General features: G+C 38.4%; 2 protein-coding genes across 2 annotated transcripts in view; one reads left to right on the top strand and one right to left on the bottom strand.

Annotated features, from left to right (window-relative positions):
- Positions 1 to 5,479: 5,479 nt before the first annotated feature.
- Positions 5,480 to 14,742, bottom strand: LOC134745366 (mini-chromosome maintenance complex-binding protein). Its single transcript, XM_063679396.1, has 9 exons — positions 14,489 to 14,742; positions 14,223 to 14,405; positions 12,939 to 13,295; positions 11,891 to 12,137; positions 10,737 to 10,854; positions 8,626 to 8,805; positions 7,157 to 7,400; positions 6,440 to 6,604; positions 5,480 to 5,824 (listed from the first exon to the last, which is right to left on the bottom strand). Exons 1-9 carry the CDS (start codon positions 14,591 to 14,593, stop codon positions 5,612 to 5,614), a joined length of 1,812 nt encoding a protein of 603 aa, XP_063535466.1. The 5' UTR covers positions 14,594 to 14,742; the 3' UTR covers positions 5,480 to 5,611.
- Positions 14,743 to 15,797: 1,055 nt separating this feature from the next.
- Positions 15,798 to 21,501, top strand: part of LOC134745310 (putative sodium-coupled neutral amino acid transporter 10) — a 30,040-nt gene continuing 24,336 nt past the window's right edge. The window contains exons 1-3 of the mRNA XM_063679304.1: positions 15,798 to 15,957; positions 16,150 to 16,267; positions 20,967 to 21,123. Of these exons, the coding sequence (XP_063535374.1) occupies positions 15,874 to 15,957; positions 16,150 to 16,267; positions 20,967 to 21,123 (359 nt within the window). The 5' untranslated portion in view covers positions 15,798 to 15,873. The remainder of the gene's footprint in view (positions 15,958 to 16,149; positions 16,268 to 20,966; positions 21,124 to 21,501) is intronic.

The raw sequence follows: 21,501 nt of genomic DNA, 5'->3' as shown, positions 1-21,501 counted from the left end.
TCTCCAGTTTGGCATTTTTATAAAATAATAAAGTTTTTCCAGTGAACAGTCTGGCAAAAAAGGGTATAAATTAAAAAGTGGCAACACTAGTGTCCTTTCAAATCAATCTAAGAAAAACGGGATGACACTAGTGTTGCCACTTTTTAATTACTACTCTTTTTTGCCAGACTGTATAAATAAATCAATGTATAGTTTGTCAAGGGACTGTCTCATTTCGGGCGTAGACGGAGTCATACTGTCTTTGTCTTGCACTGGTGCTAGCGCCCAGAAGAAGGGGATGAGTGTAGTTTCTTTTAGTTCTTATTTACTGACAAGATTTGCTTGACCAGCTAGTTGATTCATACTGGCCGTATTGTCTATGGTTTTATAGTTTTATATGTGTCTATGATTAGATTTGTATTGAGAATCTTGTAAGCATTCTGAAGATGGCTTCCTGAAATAAACTACCTAATATAACAAGTCTGCAGTTTCCATTATAAATAAAACATGGTGTCAGAAGATGGTGATAAGTCTGAAGACGAAGAACGCCACGAAAAAGAAGTTTCCATTATTGGGTCCATAAAACCGCTAAAAATTGACAGTCAAGTTCCAGAAAGATGGAAGATCTGGAAGCAAAAATTTGAAATTTATACTGAAGCCAACAAGTTAGACGACTTCCCAGAGACGAGAAAGGTGGCCATATTCCTTAATTTACTAGGAGATCAAGGTTTGACAATATTTAATTCTTTCTCAGTAGATAGAAAGACTGCCACTCTCAAAGAAGTAATTGATAAATTTGATGCTAAATTTAACCCATTAAAAAACTTTTCCGTTGAAAGGTATAATTTCTTTTCGCGACAACAAAATTCCGAAGAGGAATTTGAAGAGTATGTTACGGCGATAACCAACCTAAGCAACTCCTGCGAATTTAGCACATTAAAAGAAAGTCTAATAAAAGATAAATTTGTCATCGGAATATCCGATAAAAAAGTTAAGCAACGACTTTTACAAGAAGACAACTTAACTATTGATAAATGCCTCAAAATTGCGAAAAGCATGAAATTATCTCATGAAAGGTCTGCTAAAATACAAAGCAACAATGATAATCAAACTGTCGATGCAGTTTCGAATTCGTACCGTCAGCATCGTCGATCAAGCACAACAGGGAGAAGCAGGTCACAATCTCAAGGAATGTCACGCAACAACAACTACCACCGTCAAGACAAAAGTCCCAGCACCAACTACCATCGTCAAGATAGGAATTCTAGCAACACGCGTACGGGCACATGCACACGTTGTGGGCAAATACATCGGTTTAGGTGTCCAGCTAAAGGAGTCACGTGCAGAATTTGCAAGCGAAAGAACCACTACGAAAAGTGCTGCTACTTCAAAAAGAATGTCGACATGGTAAGCATCCGCAGGGATAATGATATATATATCATAGCAAGCATTGATAATCCTTCCTATAAAAGTAAATGGACAATGAAATTAAAAGTGAATAATAAAACTTTGCCATGTAAGATAGATACAGGTGCGGAAATTAATGTTATATCCAGATTTGTATTAGAAGACACGGATAAAAATGTACCTATTGTCAGTGCTAATCATAAACTTTATTCTTACACAGGTAACAAAATACCCATTGTTGGAGGATGCTACTTAAAATGCACATTTTCCAACAATGAAACAGCAACGGTCTATTTTGTGGTAGCAGATATTGTAAGTCGAACTATTATTGGACAACAAACCATTGATGAATTTGGGATAGTTAAAAGGGTATTAAACATTGAAGAACAAAAGGTCAGTCAAAATCCTAAAAAGTCATGTCTAAAATCTTCAAAATTAAGGTCAGTACCCAATATCGTTGACAAATATGCCAACTTATTTGAAGGTCTAGGTTGTCTACCCGTAAAAGCTCATTTAGATGTGGATCCCAGTATTAAACCTAAGATTAGTGCCACTAGAAGAATACCTTTTGCTTTACAAACGCGTCTAAAAGAAGAATTAAATAAAATGGAAAAATTAAATGTCATTGAAAAAATTGAAAAGCCTACTGATTGGGTCAACTCTATTGTCCTAGTCGAAAAAGCAAATGGTACCCTTCGAGTCTGTTTAGATCCACGAAGCTTGAATGAAGCTATAAAAAGGCCTCACTATACGTTTCCTACATTTAACGATCTTCGATCAAATATAGCTGGAGCAACAGTTTTCAGCAAATTAGATGCGAGCTCAGGATTCTGGACAATACCTTTAGACGAGGAAAGTAGCGATCTATGTACATTTAATACCCCATTTGGCAGGTATAAATTCCTTCGTTTGCCTTTCGGAATTAATTCAAGTTCAGAAATCTTTCACAGAACTATGGTTCAATTATTTGGTGACTTACCTGGTGTTCAGATATTTATAGATGATTTATTAGTGTTTGGCAAAACGCAAGCTGAACATGACGAACGATTAGCCAATCTTTTCAAAAGAGCACAGGAAGTTAACATCAAGTTTAATAGGTCAAAATGTCAATTTAATATGTCTGAAGTGTATTATGTAGGTCATATGTTTAACAAAGATGGCATTTCTCCTGATAAGTCAAAAATAAGAGCAATTACTGAAATGCCTAGTCCAACAAATGTCAAGGAACTGCAAAGATTCCTAGGAATGGTGAATTATTTAGGTCAATACATTCAGAATTTGGCTGAGGAAACTAGCATTCTTAGAGATTTGATAAAGAAAGAAAATCTTTGGCAATGGTCAGAATCTCATGAAAAACAATTTGTTAAGCTAAAGTCATTAATTTGTAAAGCACCAGTCCTTACCCATTTTGATTTAAAGAAGCCGATAAGGATGTCAGTTGACGCTTCAAAGTCTGCCGTCGGTGCTGTGATTTTTCATGGAAAAAATCCAATAGCTTATGCGTCTAAATCCCTTACCAAGTCTCAAGAAAACTATGCACAAATAGAAAAAGAGCTTTTTGCTATCCTATTTGGTGCTAAGAAATTCCACCAATATTTATATGGTAACATTGTTCATGTCGAAACTGATCACCAACCGCTGGTGACCTTATTCAAAAAACCATTAGCCGAGGTTCCTGCTAGACTACAACGCATGATGATTGCCTTACAAGCATATCATTTAGTAGTATCTTATACTAAAGGATCACAGATGTATATTTCTGATACCTTATCTCGTGCTCCTATACAAAATGAGTCTAATTGTGAATTCAATTTCAATGATTTAGAAAAAGATGTAGAAATTCATGTCAATTTATTAACTTCGCATTTAGCTATTACAAAAGACAAGTTAAATAGAATTCTTGAACACACTAATAAAGATGAATCTTTACAAAAACTGAAACTTTATTTCAAGAATGGATGGCCTAATTCTAAAAAGGAAATTGATCCTATTGTTTCTCCATATTGGAACATAAGAGATGAAATTCATGTCATTAATAACTTAGTTTTTAAAGGTCAAAGTGTTGTCATTCCTATGCCTTTGAGATCTGAAATGCTCTCTATTTTACATGAAGGTCATTTAGGTATTGAGAAAACCAAAGGTCAGGCTAGAGGTACAGTCTACTGGCCCAACATCAATAGTGATATAGAGTCCAAAATAAAACAATGTGAATATTGCCTGATGTTCATGAATAATAAGCCCAAAGATCCAATGATGTCGCATGAACAACCTATATATCCTTGGGAAAAGGTAGCTACAGATTTGTTTGACTATAAGTCCAAAAAATACTTACTTGTTGTGGATTTTTATTCCAATTACATTGAAGTTGCTCATTTACAGAAAAGCAGTGATAGTAATGCTGTTATTGCTAACTTAAAGTCTATTTTTGCTCGTCATGGTGTTCCATTACAACTTCTTTCTGATAATGGTCCACCATTCAATTCTCAAGCTTTCAAAGCTTTTTCAATCAATTGGGAATTTGAACATATTACTTCAAGTCCATACTTGTCAAGATCTAATGGTCTCGCTGAGGTTAGTGTTAGGATTGTCAAAAATATATTCAGAAAATGTGAGGAGTCAGGAACGGATCCTTATATTGGTCTGTTACAATATAGGAATTCCCCGAGAGGAAATCTTAGTTCTCCTGCTCAATTACTTATGTCACGACAACTAAGAACTAAATTACCAGTTAAAGCCATTATTTTAAAGCCCAAAGTTGTAAACTTTAAGGAACATTTGGAATATAAGAAGGTAAATTTAGATAAAACTAGATTTCACTATAATCAACATGCTAGGATGTCTGTCCCTTTGAATCCTAATGATTTTGTCTATTTCAAAAAGAAACCTACTGACAAGAACTGGCATAAAGGTAGAATAGTATCTAAGGCTAATTATCCTCGTTCATATGTCATAAAAGATAGTGATAATGTTTTATATAGACGCAATCAGCAACATATTTATTGTCCCCAGAACAGTGAGTGTATAAGTGACACTAATACTAAAGATGTTGAGAATAATCATAACTATTATTCTTATCCTTTTGACTCTGGCAGTGAGTGTATAAGTGACACTAATAATGAAGAGATTGAGAATAATGATAACCATGAGTCTTATGCTTTTGATCCTAACGAAAATCAACACTCTTTACTATGTTCAACACCCAATCTAGCCAATAGTTCAAATAATCAACAGTCGTTTCTATCTTCAACACCAAATTGTGCCGATAGTTCAACTCCTAATATTCCTGTAACTAACACTGTTTTACGTAGAGTGCCTACTGGTAACTATACTACTAGAACAGGAAGGCAAATAATAAAACCAAAACGGTTAGATTTATAACTTTAATGATATACTATTTATAACTTTAATAGGAATTACAATAATAATAGTTTGTACATCATATAACACTGATTTGCTGTCCAATAACAATGGTATGATTTACACTTAGTACTTTTCCACTGATCTCATATTTAACATAACTTGTGTTAACATTTATTCACAGATGTATTAATTATAAGGGTTGTTTCGATTAAAAATAACTTGTAAAATTTCTGTTACAGTATGACCAGTCATGTCAGATGTCACCTGTTACGTCAACGTCAATATGAGGCGTTTTATTTTTATTAAAAAGGGGCATGATTCATACTGGCCGTATTGTCTATGGTTTTATAGTTTTATATGTGTCTATGATTAGATTTGTATTGAGAATCTTGTAAGCATTCTGAAGATGGCTTCCTGAAATAAACTACCTAATATAACAAGTCTGCAGTTTCCATTATAAATAAAACACTAGTTACAGTCGCCATCAGATACAGATATATCGGAGTGGCCAAGGTGCTCACAAATATCTATGTCAAGGCGCTACAGTGCTTGTTCAGATATTGTAGAGCACCTCGGCCGCTCTGATATATCTGTTGGCGACTGTACATTATCTTCAGCATCAACTGAGTGAACTGAAGCATCGTTGGCGTTATAGAAATACATATCTACAGAGCCAAAATTGAAACTTTTTTTCACATTGTTGAGGTTTAGGTTAAGAAAAATAACATTAAAAAATTATATAAAAACGTGTATGTAATAAATCACTAGTTCATGCTGAAAAATGCGATAAATAAATTACGCACAGCGAACTTCTGTAAACAAAAGCAATCTTTTTTTTCATTGATTTGAACAGTTTTTTTTTTCTTCATATGGTTGAAGGCACTCTATTCTTCAGCCGGTGCTGAAGCTCTGCCTCCATGGCCTTGGCGGTGTCCCAGCACTCGTTGCTGAGCGTGTCGTGTCCGCGGGACAGACCGACTAGCCGAGCTAACACGAGCAGCCTGTGCAGGTCGTCGGCGGTGACGGGAGCGTCGGTCGTTGAGTTGCGGCGCATTTCGATGAAATCGTCTTCTACAAACTGAAACAAGTTTTAATTTATTTAATAAAATAAATAAGAGATGGCGGGACGACTTGGACGCATTCTACCCCAAATGGTGGGAAAATGCCGATGACAGGGTCGAGTGGAGAAAACTAGAGACCTTTGCGCAGCAGTGGAACACCAAAGTAGGCTAATAAAAAAAAAGTTACTGCGGATGAAGTTCACTTTGAGCCATACAGTATGTATATTATTATAACTAGAAATGCCCCTAATAGTGGTTTTGGCCGAGTACCGAATATTTGAAGCCGAAGCGCCGAATATTCGGCATGACATCCGAACATTTTTAAGTCACAATTATTATGAAAACTGTTTTGAATGTAGTTAGAGTCAACCAAATCAGACCCATGATAAAAAAAAAACAAATGCTCAAAAAAGGGTCTTCGTATTTAACAACTTTCCAAGAATACATTTTAAATATTAATTAATACCTAGGTTTTGGTTATTTTTATTGTGTAATTTTTCTTTTTACGTAGGTTAGTCAACAGATATTCGGTATTCGGCCGAATACCGATATATCGGCAAAGTGGCAGAATAGGCCGAATACCGAATAGCTGCCGAATATTCGTGGCATCTCTAATTATAACCTCATATTACCTTTAAATCTTCTGTGACGGTGTACTTGACGAGTTTGAGGTTGGTTAGGTACGCCCGGATGAGGTTCATGATCTCCTCCTTGAGGTAGTAGGTGGCGGCTTCTACGATGGCATCGAATATTTCTAGTGAGGATTCCTCGGGGCGGAGAGGTACATGGTAGTCACTCTGTAACAAAATAAATAAATAAATAAATTAGTCCTTACTTCGGAGATAAGCCCCATTGTCTGAACGGATGCGGATTTTTAAAGGCTCACATCCGCGGATGTGGATGCGGTTGTCGAGATTAGGCACATAAAAAACGTTAAATATTACGCTTTAGTAATTTTTATTTATAAAAAAAAAACGAGACAGTATTTGAACAAGAATATAGGTGCCCCGCAATCGCATTACTATACTAAAGTCCAAATAAATCAAACTTTTGACTTTTTTTCGCTGTCCGTCATAGGCTAAAGTGCTCGATCGACGAATCAGAAAAACGAAACGAGATTCCTATCGGCTAATGACGAAATTACCTAGCACTTACGCCGCCGGTAAGACGTTCCTGTACCTACCCGTTCCACATCCGCATCCGCATTAGGCTCCGCATCGATTTTATGCGGATGCGGATGTTGAAAATAATGCGGAAGTTCCGCGGTTGCGGATGCGGATGCGAATATTCGCAACATCCCTGCTCTGAACAATGCTGACTTTGCTGAGACTTGGAGAAATGAAACGTACCGGTAAAAGTGACTTTCCCTCCGAAAGTATCAATACCGACACATCGGAATCAAAGTCCATCTGGTAATACTTGAAGTCGTATTTGAGTTTCTGAGTCTTGATCAAATTCCCCAAAGCGGCTATATTGTGCACGCCGGCGGGCCCGAGGCGGCCCTGCTGCAGGCGGGTCTCGTCCAGGACCAGGTGCGTGTGCTTGCTCAGCTGGAGGATCCCACTGGTTAGACGGTTGCACTCGTAGTCTTTTCTGAAAAAAAAAAGTTAAATGTAATAAAAAATACATTTAAATATATTAATAACGGGTCACTCACGTATTTTAAGTCGAAAACGCTCGACATGTTTCAGTCCGGACCGAGGAGGGCTGCGGCCCGCAGTCTGCGCCGGTCCGTCACCGTCGACGCAATCTCCCGATGGCGCTCCTCGGTACGGAGTGAAACATGTCGAGCGTTTTCGACTAAAAATACGTGAGTGACCCGTTATTAATATATTTAAACATAGACATAGTCTGGCTAAACAATTTAGTTAGCAAAAAGGGGTTCAAAATATCTCATTTCTCATAATGGAAATTCCAAAGAATCTTCCAAAATAGTTTTGAACTTCGCTTAATAATCTAGACCAGGGGTGCAAAACTCGCTTCGGGCAAACTCGGCTCCGTTCGGCTCAGAATTGCTCCGAGCAATTATTAGGGTTGACACAACTTGACGCCCCTTTACGTGCACGACACAGATAAGATAATGATTTGAATTTTGACAACCCTAAATAGCCGAAAGGGATAGTGCCATATATTAGAAAGGGACAGCATGGTTCCAACCTGAACCGCTGCCAAACTTCGGTTTTGTAGGAAGTTTCCTTTCTGTACGGGAGTACAATAGTAGTTGCATAGAATAAATAATATTATTCTATGCCTAAACTAGAAATTATAAATGGTTCGATTCAAACTGTCAGAAAAGAAAATCTGCTATTTGTGGATGTCTATATTGTCTATGGATCCGGGTACATATAACTAATGGTATGTATTTTTTTTTTCAAACCACGATATGTGTTAAGCTTTGTGCATTCATCCTCATTACCTTTTTCACTAAACGTAAAATTATGAATGGTATAGAAAGGATCGCAATCTCTTATGGCAGAATTGTTGTAAAAGTGACCGCGTTAAGCTTTAAATAATAGTTCCTAATCTCTCCGGTGGCGCTAGTTAGGCTCTGGGACATGAGTATAACATGAACCATATAAGGCAACAAATAACCCGACCAAATTACGTAGGTTGTTTTTGGTAGTATTTCGGTGTATGGTGGCGCCGCCTAATTACTGTTTTTTGATGGACACTTTTCATACATAGAGATTTGGCTCCTTTATACAGTCTCCATGCGTAAAATCTTCTCATTAGTCATAATATATTAGTTTTTTTTTCTAGTCAGTAGCATTTTTTTTTATCTCCTTACAAATATATAAAATATTATATTAATACTCACTTGGGCAGCAGTGCCATAGTATTCATATTATCAACAGTGAGCGGCAAGTAATAACTCTTGGTAACGAACTGCTTGATGATGTCATATAGCTGTTTCGCGTAGTGCGGGTACTTGCGGATTGGCAAGTTCGAGATGTTCAGGCAGAAGGAACCGAGGGTCAGGGTCTCTTGGCGGAGGTAGCTGGGGAAAAATATTTAGAATAAAATAACAAGAAATGAAACGTTTTTCCTAAAAAAAAACATTCTTATTTACAGTTGGTTAAAAATGTAGTTAGATATCAGTCGCATCATAAAAACGAATCAATTAACTCCAAAATTGACTGAGTAAATTTGTCGCTACAGTGGAATAAAACGCCATAAACATACATACACAGACACTTAAAAAAAAACATAACCCTTCCCGTAATCGGGTAAACATCAATGGTGCGCGTTTCGGAACTTAATATGCGAAATATAATTAATTTGATACTTATCGTGAATGAAATCGATCAGTCGATTTATGGTGAATGAAAACAAAAGAAATCGGATACATCCCAATAAGCCCTTATTTGAGTAGGAAGGTCAGATCGGATGGCAGTTGGCAGTGTTAACTAGTAACCAATCCAATTCTTGTGATTGGGCTGACGAACACCCACAGGTTCCGCTAGTGAGCCGTGGTAAAACGCCGGGACTTGGAATATGATGATAAAGAAAACAATGCTTATTTTAAAAACAACTTTTATGTGAGGTATATGCTCAATCTGAAACTTGTATAACAGGGACCGGCCCGCTATCCCTTATCGGGGTTTTATAAGGGTATTGCATAAGGCTTAACTCACCATACCCTTTGCCAGACGAAACCCTTCATTTTGCTTTTAAAAACCCATATATTTGTGTACACACGGTGTGTAATCGGTAGCCCAAATACCCTTACAAAACCCTTATCATCCGCTCACCAACACCTTGCATATTGCTTATAAGGGTTAGCCTTATAAAGGGCTTCCCTTTTAGCATATAAGCGTGCTAATTTAAGTCGTCTACCTTGTTCATAAAGCACACATTACTTCGAATCCGAGCGATCGTCGGCGGCGACGGCGGCGTTCTTTGACTAGGCACGTATTTTCTTTCCTTTTCATACACTATATACTAATCCTGTCTCTTTCACGCAAAGGGAAACCTTTATAAAAAGCGCTTAAAAATAAGGGTAACCCTTATTAAGGGCTAGCCTTATTTTTGGTTAGCTTTTCGATAAGGGTTAGTCAAAGGTAGGGGTATGAATGGGCTTGCAGACCAAAAGGGAAAGTCTTTCAATGTGTTAGCCGTGTTTAAGGGACGCCCATTGAAAGGGTTTTATCGCGGAAAGGGTTGTCCGGTCCCTGGTATAACTCAAACTTTTATAAATACAGCTAAATTACCACTACAAGTACATACCACTACAATACGTATAAACGTATTCTATGAAAAGTGAGGCTAATCAAATTACTGGCAGCATGTTGAGAGACAGGCTGGAAAAATGAAGCAAAATAGTAACGGATTGGTATCCAAGAGGTTGTACACGGGGCCAGAGACCTCGAACAAGATGGGAGGATGAACTCAAACTCACAGCGGGCCCGAACTGGAGAAGAGTGGCCCACGACAGACCTCAATGGAAAGAGCTAGAGGAAACCTTTGCCAAGCGGCACACTGAGCTACGAGACATACTCTAATTCAGAATAAAAGGGCTATACATGGAGACTATATAAAGGAGCCAAATCTCTATGTATGTAAAAGTGTCCATCAAAAAACAGTAATTAGGCGGCGCCACCATACACCGAAATACTACCAAAAACAACCTACGTAATTTAGTCGGGTTATTTGTTGGTTCATGTTATACTCATGTCCCAGAGCCTAACTAGCGCCACCGGAGAGATTAGGAACTATTATTTAAAGCTGAAAGCGGTCACTTTTGCAACAATTCTGCCATAAGAGATTGGCATCCTTTCTATACCATCCATAGGGTTATAGATAGATAGAATCAAATTACTCTCGTAGTCGGTAGGGTACCTGACCGTGACCCGCCTGACGCTTACACACTATAGAATGTAATAGCGTTTATTCTATTAATTTTACATAATAAAATAGATTGTAACTTACATGCAAGCTATGAGGTGACATATGAGGTATTCAGCGGCAAGTTTGTCCCCTAACAGTAGCTCTGTCAGGGCCTTGAGTAAATGCTCTCGTGCTGTATTTGCTTCCTTTAATACTGTGTCTGAAAACATAGTAAACCTTATAATTTAGAAAAGAACAATTTTGATCAATCCTTAATAAAACACCTTAAACAGAATGAGGTCAAGTGGCCGCTAGTAGAATTTTAGTCAATTTTGGCTCAAAACGTAACTTTTGCACCCTATTTTGGGATGTAATACTGGCCCTTTTAGTTTATTTCATTTCATTTCATTTATTCGTTGCAACCATGGTATTACAGATGTTCTTAAAATAAAGTGAGTACAATCATGGACCCTACTAGGGCGTAGCAACATTTTATATCTATTTATTTCTAAGGTAGTCTTATAAAATATATCTATAAACAATAATAACAAATAGAATAGGTAATTAAAATCAAATATTTATAGTATTACAATAATTAAAATCATATATTGTCTATGTAAGTAGTTATATTATTATATCACTATAACATTAATCATGCTCCATTTTTATTAAGTACATTATTATTATTATTTTTTGTCTAATTATTCATAAATTCTTGTTGGGCATTCAGTTAGAAGGTAGCTCTTGAGCTTGTTTACAAAATTATAATATTTGGTTTCATTTCTTATAAACTGAGGGACGTGGTTATAAATTGGAATGGACATTGAGTAAAGGGGCCCACTGACTATCAGTCCGCCGGACGATATCGGCCTGTCAGTTGTTCGGAACTGTCAAATTTTTGTTCTAACTGACAGGCCGATATCGTCCAGCGGACTGATAGTCAGTGGACCCGTTAAGGGCCTTTACTGAACATTTGGAGGTTAGCTGGATTAGTTAATCAATCATTATGTTTGTAGGCATTGTGGGCTAACAACGGGAGTTCCATGTTCCATGACACAAATAAACAAAACTGACACTTAATATATAGCGAGGTTTAAACTAGCAAGAACTTGCATGGAATTTACGTTACATTGCCGGTAAACTGCATTCAAAAGTTTGATCAGATACCGCAATGTAACGTAAATTGCATGCAAGTTCTCGCTAGTCTAAACCTCGCATTACTATAATGCGCTTTCAAGTTTTTCAAGACAACTTACTCTGATCAAACTCTCCTTCAACCAGCGGGTTACAATGGTCCAACCTCCTCACATGAACAGCGTGCAGCCGCGGCACGAGGCTCGGCGGCGGGTTGTGCGTGACGGCCTCCGCCTCGCTCTCTCCCCGAGGGTCCACCAGCGGGTCCGTCTCGGGCTGGAACTCGCCCGACAGTGCCGGGTCTACGGATAGGAATCCTACTACTTCTATCATTTCATTTAGCTTTAGCTGGTCGTCTTCTGTGTATACCTGTAATGCGAGTTAAAGTTGCATGTTTTCTTCACAAAATGATTATAGTATGTTGAAAGAATAAAGGAAGATAATACAATACAATGTAATACAATACAATACAATGTAACTATATGTTGACAACTTGCAATTGCTTATTGTTTGATTTGCAAAAAAAAAAAAATTTGATAGATAGATAGATAAATAATTTATTTGGCAGATGCAATTACACACAATACAAACACATCAGAAAACAAGGAACAAAATAATTACTACTTACACTAGCAAAGAAATAAAATTATAACAAAAATACCATAATGAGAGAGAAAAAAAAATGAGACAGAAAACTAATCAGAATAACAATAAATGGGAACATTTTTATCTGTTGCCGAATTTTATTTCTATTTCAATAAATTTGATGGATATATAATTCCCTTCACTAAATGCAAGAGGTATATCCTAAAAATTTAAGAAGAATACAAAAAACAAGAAATATAGACATCCGCAAGACAACAAAGATAACAGATGCCCTGCAGTTTAGTCTGAAACAAAAGTGGAGGTGGGCAGGTCATGTAGATATCAGGATCAAAGGTGGACAAATCTTGTAACAAAATGGTCAGGCCCAGGTGGAAAGGGAAGAGCGGGAAGGCAAAGAAAAAGATGGGCAGATGATATTGTACAGGCTGCGGGAAAAAAATGGATGGATGTTGCCACCGACAAAGAGAGGTGGAGACAGATGGAGGAGGCTTATACCCTTGGGGACCACTAATGTGGGATAAAGCTAAATAATAATAATATCCTAAGAATTACATAATATCTCACCTTAACTATACAAGATTGGCAAGCGACATCAGGCAGCGGGAAGTTCAACAGATGTTCCCGAGACACCATGTTTGCTGCCACACTCTCCGCCTCCTTAGTCCTAGGCTCTTTATGCGTCACTTCCTGTTCTACTTGCATCGCATCATCCTCTATCTCATCCTCATCATAGCTCCGTTTCAGCTTTGTTGAAGATGTGAGGCGTTTCGAAGTGTTTGGTTGTTGCTTTAGGTGATTTAAGTGGTTTCGGCTATCTTCGAGCTGCTGTGCCCACTCGTTTAGACCTGGCATGGAGACTACAACCATTGTTTGACGTTGTCCACTTAGAAGGTTATTTGCATAGTTGATTTTCTCATTTTCCTGTAATTGGAATCATGTATACAATGTTAGGCCACTTTTGTTATATTATAATTATAAAATCTTTTTTAGGGTTCTGTACCACAAGGGTAAAAACGGGACCCTGTTACTAAGACTTTGCTGTCTGTCTGTCTGTCCGTCCGTCTGTCTCTGTCTGTCCGTCTGTCACCAGGCTGTATCTCATGAACCGTGATAGCTAGACAGTTGAAATTTTCACAGATGATGTATTTCTGTTGCCGCTATATCACGGTTCATGAGATACAGCCTGGTGCCAGACGGACAGACAGAAAGATGGACAACTGTTGTTGTTGTCCTATGGCACCCCAGAGGTGCTAAGGGCCTTCACAAGCTCGCGCCACTCCTTCCTATCTTCAGCAACCCTTCTGGCCTCGCTCCAGCTCAACCCGACCGCTCGTAGCTCACTCATGACAGACCGCCAAGAGTGTACAGGGCGCCCGGAGCCACGGCTTCCATTCGGCGGTTTCCAACCGAAAGCGACGGTTGCGTTATTCGTTTCCCCTCTTCGAAGAGGGAAGAGGGGATGGACAACTGAGTCTTAGTAATAGGGTCCTGTTTTTACCCTTTGGGTACGGGACCCTATTAATTTTATTTGTTCCCAAAGTTGCGTATCTTTTTTTTAAGTTGAAAAGCCCTACCATTATTTTTGTAATAAAGCAAGATTATCATTTATTCAGAATGCTTAAACAACAAAATGGTGTCATAGGTTGAGGTAAAACCATAGAATCCTCATTAAGATAGCAATGTTGAAAAAATGAACCATTTCAATATTTTTAAAGAAAATTGTATTCTATTTCTTAACTGCTAAACCTTTAAATCTATTGCATACATTTCAGCAAAACTTATACAGGTAATTAAGGACTGTGCGAAATAAATGATTATTGATTGATTGAATTAAAAAAGACTACTTACCAAAATATTAGCTGTATCCCGGTACTTCCCAGACTTGTTCCTAACCTCATTAGTTTCAGAGTTAAACACTTCAAACTGCTCAAAGTAGAACTCCGGGTTGTGCATGTCCTGTATCATCCCCCGGAACCGCACCAGCGTCCCGTCGGGCAGATTGTGTGAGGCATTTGAGTTTATAAGAGGTATCTAAAAAGGTTAACCCAAGGTCATTCTGTTGAAAAGTTTTTTCTCGCTTAAAATTAAAGAAAGATAAATTAAGATAGAATTACCTGATACCAGTTAGGTAGTTTTAAAAGGTTTTCTTTCCAAGTTTGCTCGTTTGCAAGCCACGAATCCGGAGAAACAGTCTCGAAACAAAAGGCTGTGTCGTGCATTTTGTGAGTTAAAAATTTGACCTGACACAATACTATTTAGAAGAATGTGTTGTACTGATTTGTGACCTTTAAAACAAAAGCTATTGTTCCTTTATTCATGTAATAACAATTTATCTATGAAATGTGTGCACAAATTGACAGCGCGCCAAATTCAGTGATGCCAGAGCACTGAAAACTAAAATACGATAAATGATCTGAAATAGGTACGATTTTACCAAAAAAAGTACAATTTCATTTTTTGTTCCAAAAAACAATATAAACAGCAGAAGTGTTTTAGAAACGGTTGATTTTTTTACTGATAATCCACGAAAACTTCGCAAAATAGTAAGGTAAAAAAATACCAAAACAAAAAAGTCACAAATAATTACGCAAATTTATAAATCGTACATTTTTGGTCTGTCACTATTATTTCTACCCCATTTTAGCATATTTTTGAACCGCTCATACGAAAAGTACGTAAAATCGTACTAAAATATACGGTTTGGCCAAAAAGTACGACTTTAGTACGGTTTTGGGCGGGGTACGTTTTAAGTACGCATGCTGTTCAAAAAGTACGTAAAATCGAACCAAAAGGTACGATCTGGCAACATTGGCCAAACTGTTTATGACTGACTTTCAATGTCATTAACATTTTAGTAACATTGAAAATTTTATCTGGCAAAATTGTCCCAATGGACAGATGCCATAAGAACCAAAAACTGAACTGAACTAAAATTTTATCAGTTTTGTGCAAATAAACCATTTTTAGAATTTTATGTGTGGAGAAATGTTTTAGGAAGAAAAATAATTACTAGAGCTAAATGGCTTTTACAGTTGGTCAAACCAAATTGTCAGTAAATAAGAACAAAAAACTATAATCATCCTTTTCTTTTGGGTGCTAGCACCACAGATTACTAAGTAGATACTACGCTAGAACTAGTGCAAAGAGTAGTATAATATATAAGATTCTCTCTGTCTATGTTTGAAATGAGACAGAGAGAATCATACTATCTTTGTCTTACACTAGTAGTTTTTTTTGTTCTTATTTACTGACAAGATTTGCTTGACCAACTATATTATTGGGTCCCCACAGGGTCCCGTATGACGGACCATAGACCATAGGGAACATTTTGTTTTCTGGTAGCATTTGACTTTGCTTTGTCTATTACTAGAAGTTTTTTTTACAAATGTCAAAACCTTATTCATATCATGTCAAAACATTATTGTGATGTGGTCGTATTTTAGTTTCGTAGGCGTTTTATTCAATTCTAAATAAAAGAAAAGAAAATAGGACTACTACCATGGGTACGACAGGCCAGTCGATCACGCTGGCTAATAGTATTATAGGCGTTGGAATCCTGGCGATGCCGTTTTGTTTTCAAAAAGTAAGAACAATTAATTATTTCCTTCCCTCTATTTTTTATTAGTTAGGTACTGTAAAATACGTGCCTAGCAATAAGATCTATTGATAGTTTTTGCTATCAGCTAGTTATCTTATGATTACATTATTAACGAATATTACACATATTGCCTACATGTGTTTTCTATTAAACTTGAGTACGTTAAAATGTTTCCAGTGTGGAGTTTTACTAGCTACACTAATATTACTGTCGATGGGGCTCGTGTCCAGACTCTGCTGTCACTTTCTGCTCAAATCTGCACTTCTGGCTCGGAGAAGAAACTTTGAGTTTCTGGGTAAGACCAATTTCCTATGTATGAGGTTTGCTCCATGAATTAACCTGTCGTCTACCAAGCTGTTAAAAAAAAGCACCCCTCTATCTACCCCGGCCAGAGATCTCCGTCCTCTATTTTGTGCCCCGTATTTGTTACGGACGGAGATCTCTGGCCATTTTAACTCCAGTCGAAAAGCAGTTTTTGTAAATAAAAATAAAGCTGCTTTTCACATGGGAGTTTTCTCGGGTGCAAACAAAAATCGGTCGTAACAAATCTGGGCTGACCCACGCAGATGGGGAGCGGGAGACAAGGGCAATAAACGATTGGCCGAAGATATCCATTCTGGGTAGACAACAGGTTAAAAATGACAAAATAATACTCTATTTTAATTCTTATTCTGTCCTAGAAGCTAAGAGTCATATTTAGCCTGTGTTTTTAGAAAAAAATAGTGTTAGAAATCAGAATCAGAAATCCTTTTAAATTGATGGATCTAAAGTATGACAAATCGAAATCATTCAGGAAGGCCTTACAATGCGCTTATAAACTTCAAATAAAGCTACACTGGCTCTAACCCTACACCTCTGCCTCGAGAAGATTTAAATCCCACCTCAATCGGAGGGTATCCCAATATAGGACCGGCAACAAACTCGACAGGACACATCTTTTCAAAACATTACATCTTATAATTAACATGCATTATGAGTAAATAAGAAAAAATACCATTTAAATTACTATAAAATTCATGCAATTACATACAGGAGGTACTTTTCTTTATACAAATTTGATTTATAAATATATGTACATCAAATCATCACACATCACACATCAGCTGAGCCACCTTCCCTTTCAATTAGTTTGTAAGCATTATCGTGTACTTTTATTATGTACCTATGTTACAACTTCTTGAATAAACGTCTTTTATTATTATTATTATTCTCTTTATTTATTATTTTTCTTATGTTAGGTTTTTTATAATATGCATATAAAAGTAAAATATAAAAACACTTACAAAACAATACAAAATACATATAAACAAATTATAAAAAACCTAACCTAGGGTGCCGCCAGCAGCGGGGCAGGGCCCAAGCTGCCGGTGGTCAGGGCCGCAGAGAGAGGAACCGGCGGACTATCCGCGCCGTGTCCAAGATCACCGCCTTCTGCATCTGACCCTTGATCCAACCACCTAGCGAGAGTCTCTCAAGGTGTTGGTCGAGACTCTTCGCTATGAGACCGTTCGCTGAAACGACTATCGGGACAATGATCGTCGAATCAACATCCCACATGGCGGTTATCTCGTGAGCCAAGTCTAGGTACTTACTGGACTTGTCCTTCTCGGCTTTCACGAGATTCTCATCATGGGGGATGGTGATGTCGACGAGCACGGCCCGGCGCTGCGATCGATCTATTATCACAATGTCAGGCTTATTGGCTACAATAGTCCTGTCAGTGATAATAGATCGATCCCAATAGAGCGTGGCACGACCATTCTCGAGAACTGGCACAGGTAAATACTTGTAGTACGGTACTTCGCAGTCCACAAGGCCGTATAGAAGAGCAAGCTGCTGGTGAATAATCCTGGCTACGAGATTATGTCTGTGCAAGTACTCGCCGTTAGCAAGATGAGAACAACCGGAAATGATATGCCTGAGTGACTCTCCGGGACGGCGGCATGCCCGACAAATGTCGACCGTACCGTCCTTCAGGATATATTTCCGATAGTTGTTCGTCATCATAACTTCGTCCGCAATTGCACAGGCAAAACCCTCGGTTTCTCCGAAGAGGTCCCCGAATCGTAACCAGTTAACCGACGCGAGCAGGTCTACATCGGGTCCCATGAGGGCCTTGTAGAACCGCCCGTGTAGCACCTTACTCTCCCATACCGCCTTGCGGCCCGCAGCACTTTGTACCACAGGTTTGTGCCAGTTCTCGTTTGCCAAGGAGAGCGGCGTGAAGTGCCTGTCCACTGCCACCACATCACGATGCATCCCACACTCGTTGTTAAGGAAATAATTCCTGAGATTGCACACCTCGCGGTTGTGGAGATCTTTGGCGTTAAGGAAGCCTCGACCTCCACACTTCCGTGAGATGTACAATCTCATAACTGACGAGCGTGGGTGTAGCATACGGTGTGTGGTGAGTAGTAGACGGACCCTCCGATCCAGGGCGTCCAGCTCGGTCTGAGTCCACCTTAGTATGCCAAAGGAGTATATGAGTATGGGCATTACCCAGGCGTTGAAGGCGCGCACTTTATTGCCTCCTGACAAAAGACTGTTAAGGACTTTTGTGAGCCGACTGAAAAAGCGCTCCTTCACCGACCGTCTAATACCCTCGCCCTCAATACCCAACGACTGTGACATACCAAGGTATTTATAGGTTTCTGATTCAGAGATAGATCTGAAAGACATTGTCTCAGAAAGTTGTAAATTTGTTGAATTTACAACCTCCCCCAGCTGTACATGCATAACCGCACACTTATCGACACCAAACTCCATTCTGATGGCGGTACTGAAAACTTCTGTGGTTTTTAATAGCACCATCAAGTCTTGGTTATTTGGCGCAAATAGCTTGAGGTCATCCATGTACAGAAGGTGAGAAATGACTTCACCCTCTCTCCGAAGCTGGCAACCTAACCCTGAATCCTTCAGCAGGGTGCTGAGGGGATTCAGAGCTAGGCAGAACCACAGGGGACTCAGACTGTCACCCTGAAATATTCCTCGCTCGATCCTTACAAAGTCCTGCGGGCCAGGGCGGTCATCTCCACCTCCTGGTTGACGAAGGACTGTGATCCACTGCCTCATACACGCACTTAGGAAGGATATTAAAGCTGGATCAAGTTTATACAGCTCCAATACCCTTCTCAGCCATGAGTGAGGCACCGAATCATAGGCCTTCTTATAGTCAATCCAGGCGGCCGAGAGGGCCCCCCTGTTCCGCCGAACTTGCTGGCATATGGTCATGTCTATGAGGAGGAGCTCTTTAGTACCACGGGACCCAACCCTACATCCATTTTGAGCGGAGGCCAAAATGTTGTTAGCGACAATGTGCGCGTTAATTTTTGCTCTCAAAATGGATGTAAGGAGCTTGTAAAGTGTAGGCAAGCACGTGATGGGTCTGTAGTTCTTTGCTTCCGTGGTACTACCGGACTTGTGGAGCAGGAAGGTTACACCAGTTGTTAGGGAAGGTGGGAGGGAACCGAACTCTAGGGCTTGTTGGAACTGCGTTGCCAACCGTGCGTGCGAGCATCGAAACCATTTTAGCCAGAAGTTGTGCAATCCGTCCGGTCCAGGACTTTTCCAGTTCTGGGTCGTACGAATGGCACAACTTACGTCATCGGGGCTGATGGTGATAGCCCCCATAGGTTCGATGTTCTCGCACTCATTATTATTATTATTATTAAATCATACAAATCTGTAGTGCTATAGAACTCGAATCTTATCAGTTTTCTTAATTTTCTGACATTTGTACAATTAATTTCCTTTGAGCTGAAAGAGAAAAAGAAAGCCAAGTTGGCTACAGCTCACCACTAATAGTTTTGACTCGTTGCTACTGATACATTAGACTACAATCTTTATGACTGTTTATTGCAACAAGTAATCCATAATCCGAGAAAAAACTAAGCTTATAGATGCACTAAGCCAGGCCCAGAAACAAAAATGGAGATGGGCTGGCCATGTTGCCAGACTCCAAGACGAGAGGTGGACTTTTCACACAACGGCCTGGAAAGGTCCAGACAGAAAGAGGAAGAGAAGACGGCCATTGGCATGCTGGTCGAACGACATAATTAAAATAGCTGGGGCCAACTGGATATGGGAGGCCCAAGACCGAAAAAAATGGAAGAATCTGGAAGAGGCCTATACCTCTTAGGAGGGTTCTGGAGTAATCTTTCAATATTATACAAATTAGGTTTAATTTTTTTAGATCAAGTTTCATTACCCAGAAATAAAAGGCTTTTTTGTTTATTTATTTATTATTGCAACAAGTTGCAACGACGATCGGTCTGGCCTAGTGGGTAGTGACCATGCCTGTGAAGCCGATGGTCCTGGGTTTGAATCCCGGTAAGGGCATTTATTTGTGTGATGAACACAATTATTTGTTCCTGAGTTTTCTATGTATACACGGTGTTTCATGACCCACTGAAAACCTAAAAACAGTTTGTTCAGAATTGATAGGAGAATCAATTGTGCTATATTTTAATGGAGGTAATTTTTTTTTGTTATTATTTTTACATGCTCAGTCTACAAGTTTGTAATGCAACAATATCAATAACTAGCATTTGACACGTTATTTGTCAATGAACAACACCCTTAACTGGCCATTGGTAAACCTTATATCCTTGCAATAAGGTATGCAAATGGTCAGTTAACAGTGTTTACGATGGTAACTAGCAATTGTTTGATGTCACTAAAACGACGAAGTGTCTTGTGTAGAACTACCAGTCGAATAGAATTGTTAAGAAAACTAAACAACGAATATTTTTTAAATATTTATCGGATTAAAAAATAAATACTCATGGTGAACTTAAAATAAAAGAAATCTGTTGGGGTGTCCCAGGTTTTCAGTGGCTCAAGTAACACCGTGTATAAGTATGTATTTAAAGCTTGTACTATGGAGTACAAGCTTTGCTTAGTTTGGGGCTAGGTTGATCTGTGTAAGATGTCCCCTAATATTATAAAAACAAAAAAAAGTGTGTAGAAGAGTACATCTGTTACATATTTTCCAGCATTCCATGTGTTCGGGTCTGCGGGCAAGATGGCGGTGGAGCTGGGCATCATCGGCTTCCTTATGGGCACCTGCATAGCTTACTTTGTGGTTGTTGGAGACCTGGGACCTCAGATTATTGCTAAAATGTTTAACATCAATCAGAGTGACATACTCAGGTGAGGTTTTTAAGTCGGTTTAGACTTTAAACTGTGGAGTTTGATGGAATGTTATGATGGATGTATGTTATAGAATAAGTTACTTTGAATTCTTCTTTCAATTGAAAATATAAAATCATATTTAAATTATACTGTATAATTCGAATTAAAATATATAAAAATTAATTTTGACCTTTTTATCAATAAAAGATTGATTGAATTTCGAAGGATTATTAAAGGCTGATCCAATAATATGTTATTAGCACAGTTTAAGAAAACATAACATTCCTTTCCTTAAAAAAAACTAAACATCTGTATAAACATCAACAAAATAAACAGGTGTAAATGTAAAAACGATAGGAATTTTTTGTTGTACCTGAGTCATGGGTGTTTTCTATG

This window comes from Cydia strobilella, chromosome 11, assembly GCF_947568885.1.
Source record: "Cydia strobilella chromosome 11, ilCydStro3.1, whole genome shotgun sequence".
In the NCBI taxonomy this organism is placed as follows: domain Eukaryota; kingdom Metazoa; phylum Arthropoda; class Insecta; order Lepidoptera; family Tortricidae; genus Cydia; species Cydia strobilella.
This window is presented reverse-complemented; position numbering and strand designations above follow the sequence as displayed.

Excerpts from the sequence above, each read along its gene's own strand:
- LOC134745366 (XM_063679396.1), bottom strand. The coding sequence starts at position 14,593 with ATGCACGACACAGCCTTTTGTTTCGAGACTGTTTCTCCGGATTCGTGG. Across the intron at positions 14,406-14,488 it reads AACTACCTAACTGGTATCAG|ATACCTCTTATAAACTCAAA; the intron begins GTAATTCTATCT and ends TAACCTTTTTAG. Across the intron at positions 6,605-7,156 it reads AGGGAAAGTCACTTTTACCG|AGTGACTACCATGTACCTCT; the intron begins GTACGTTTCATT and ends ATTTTGTTACAG.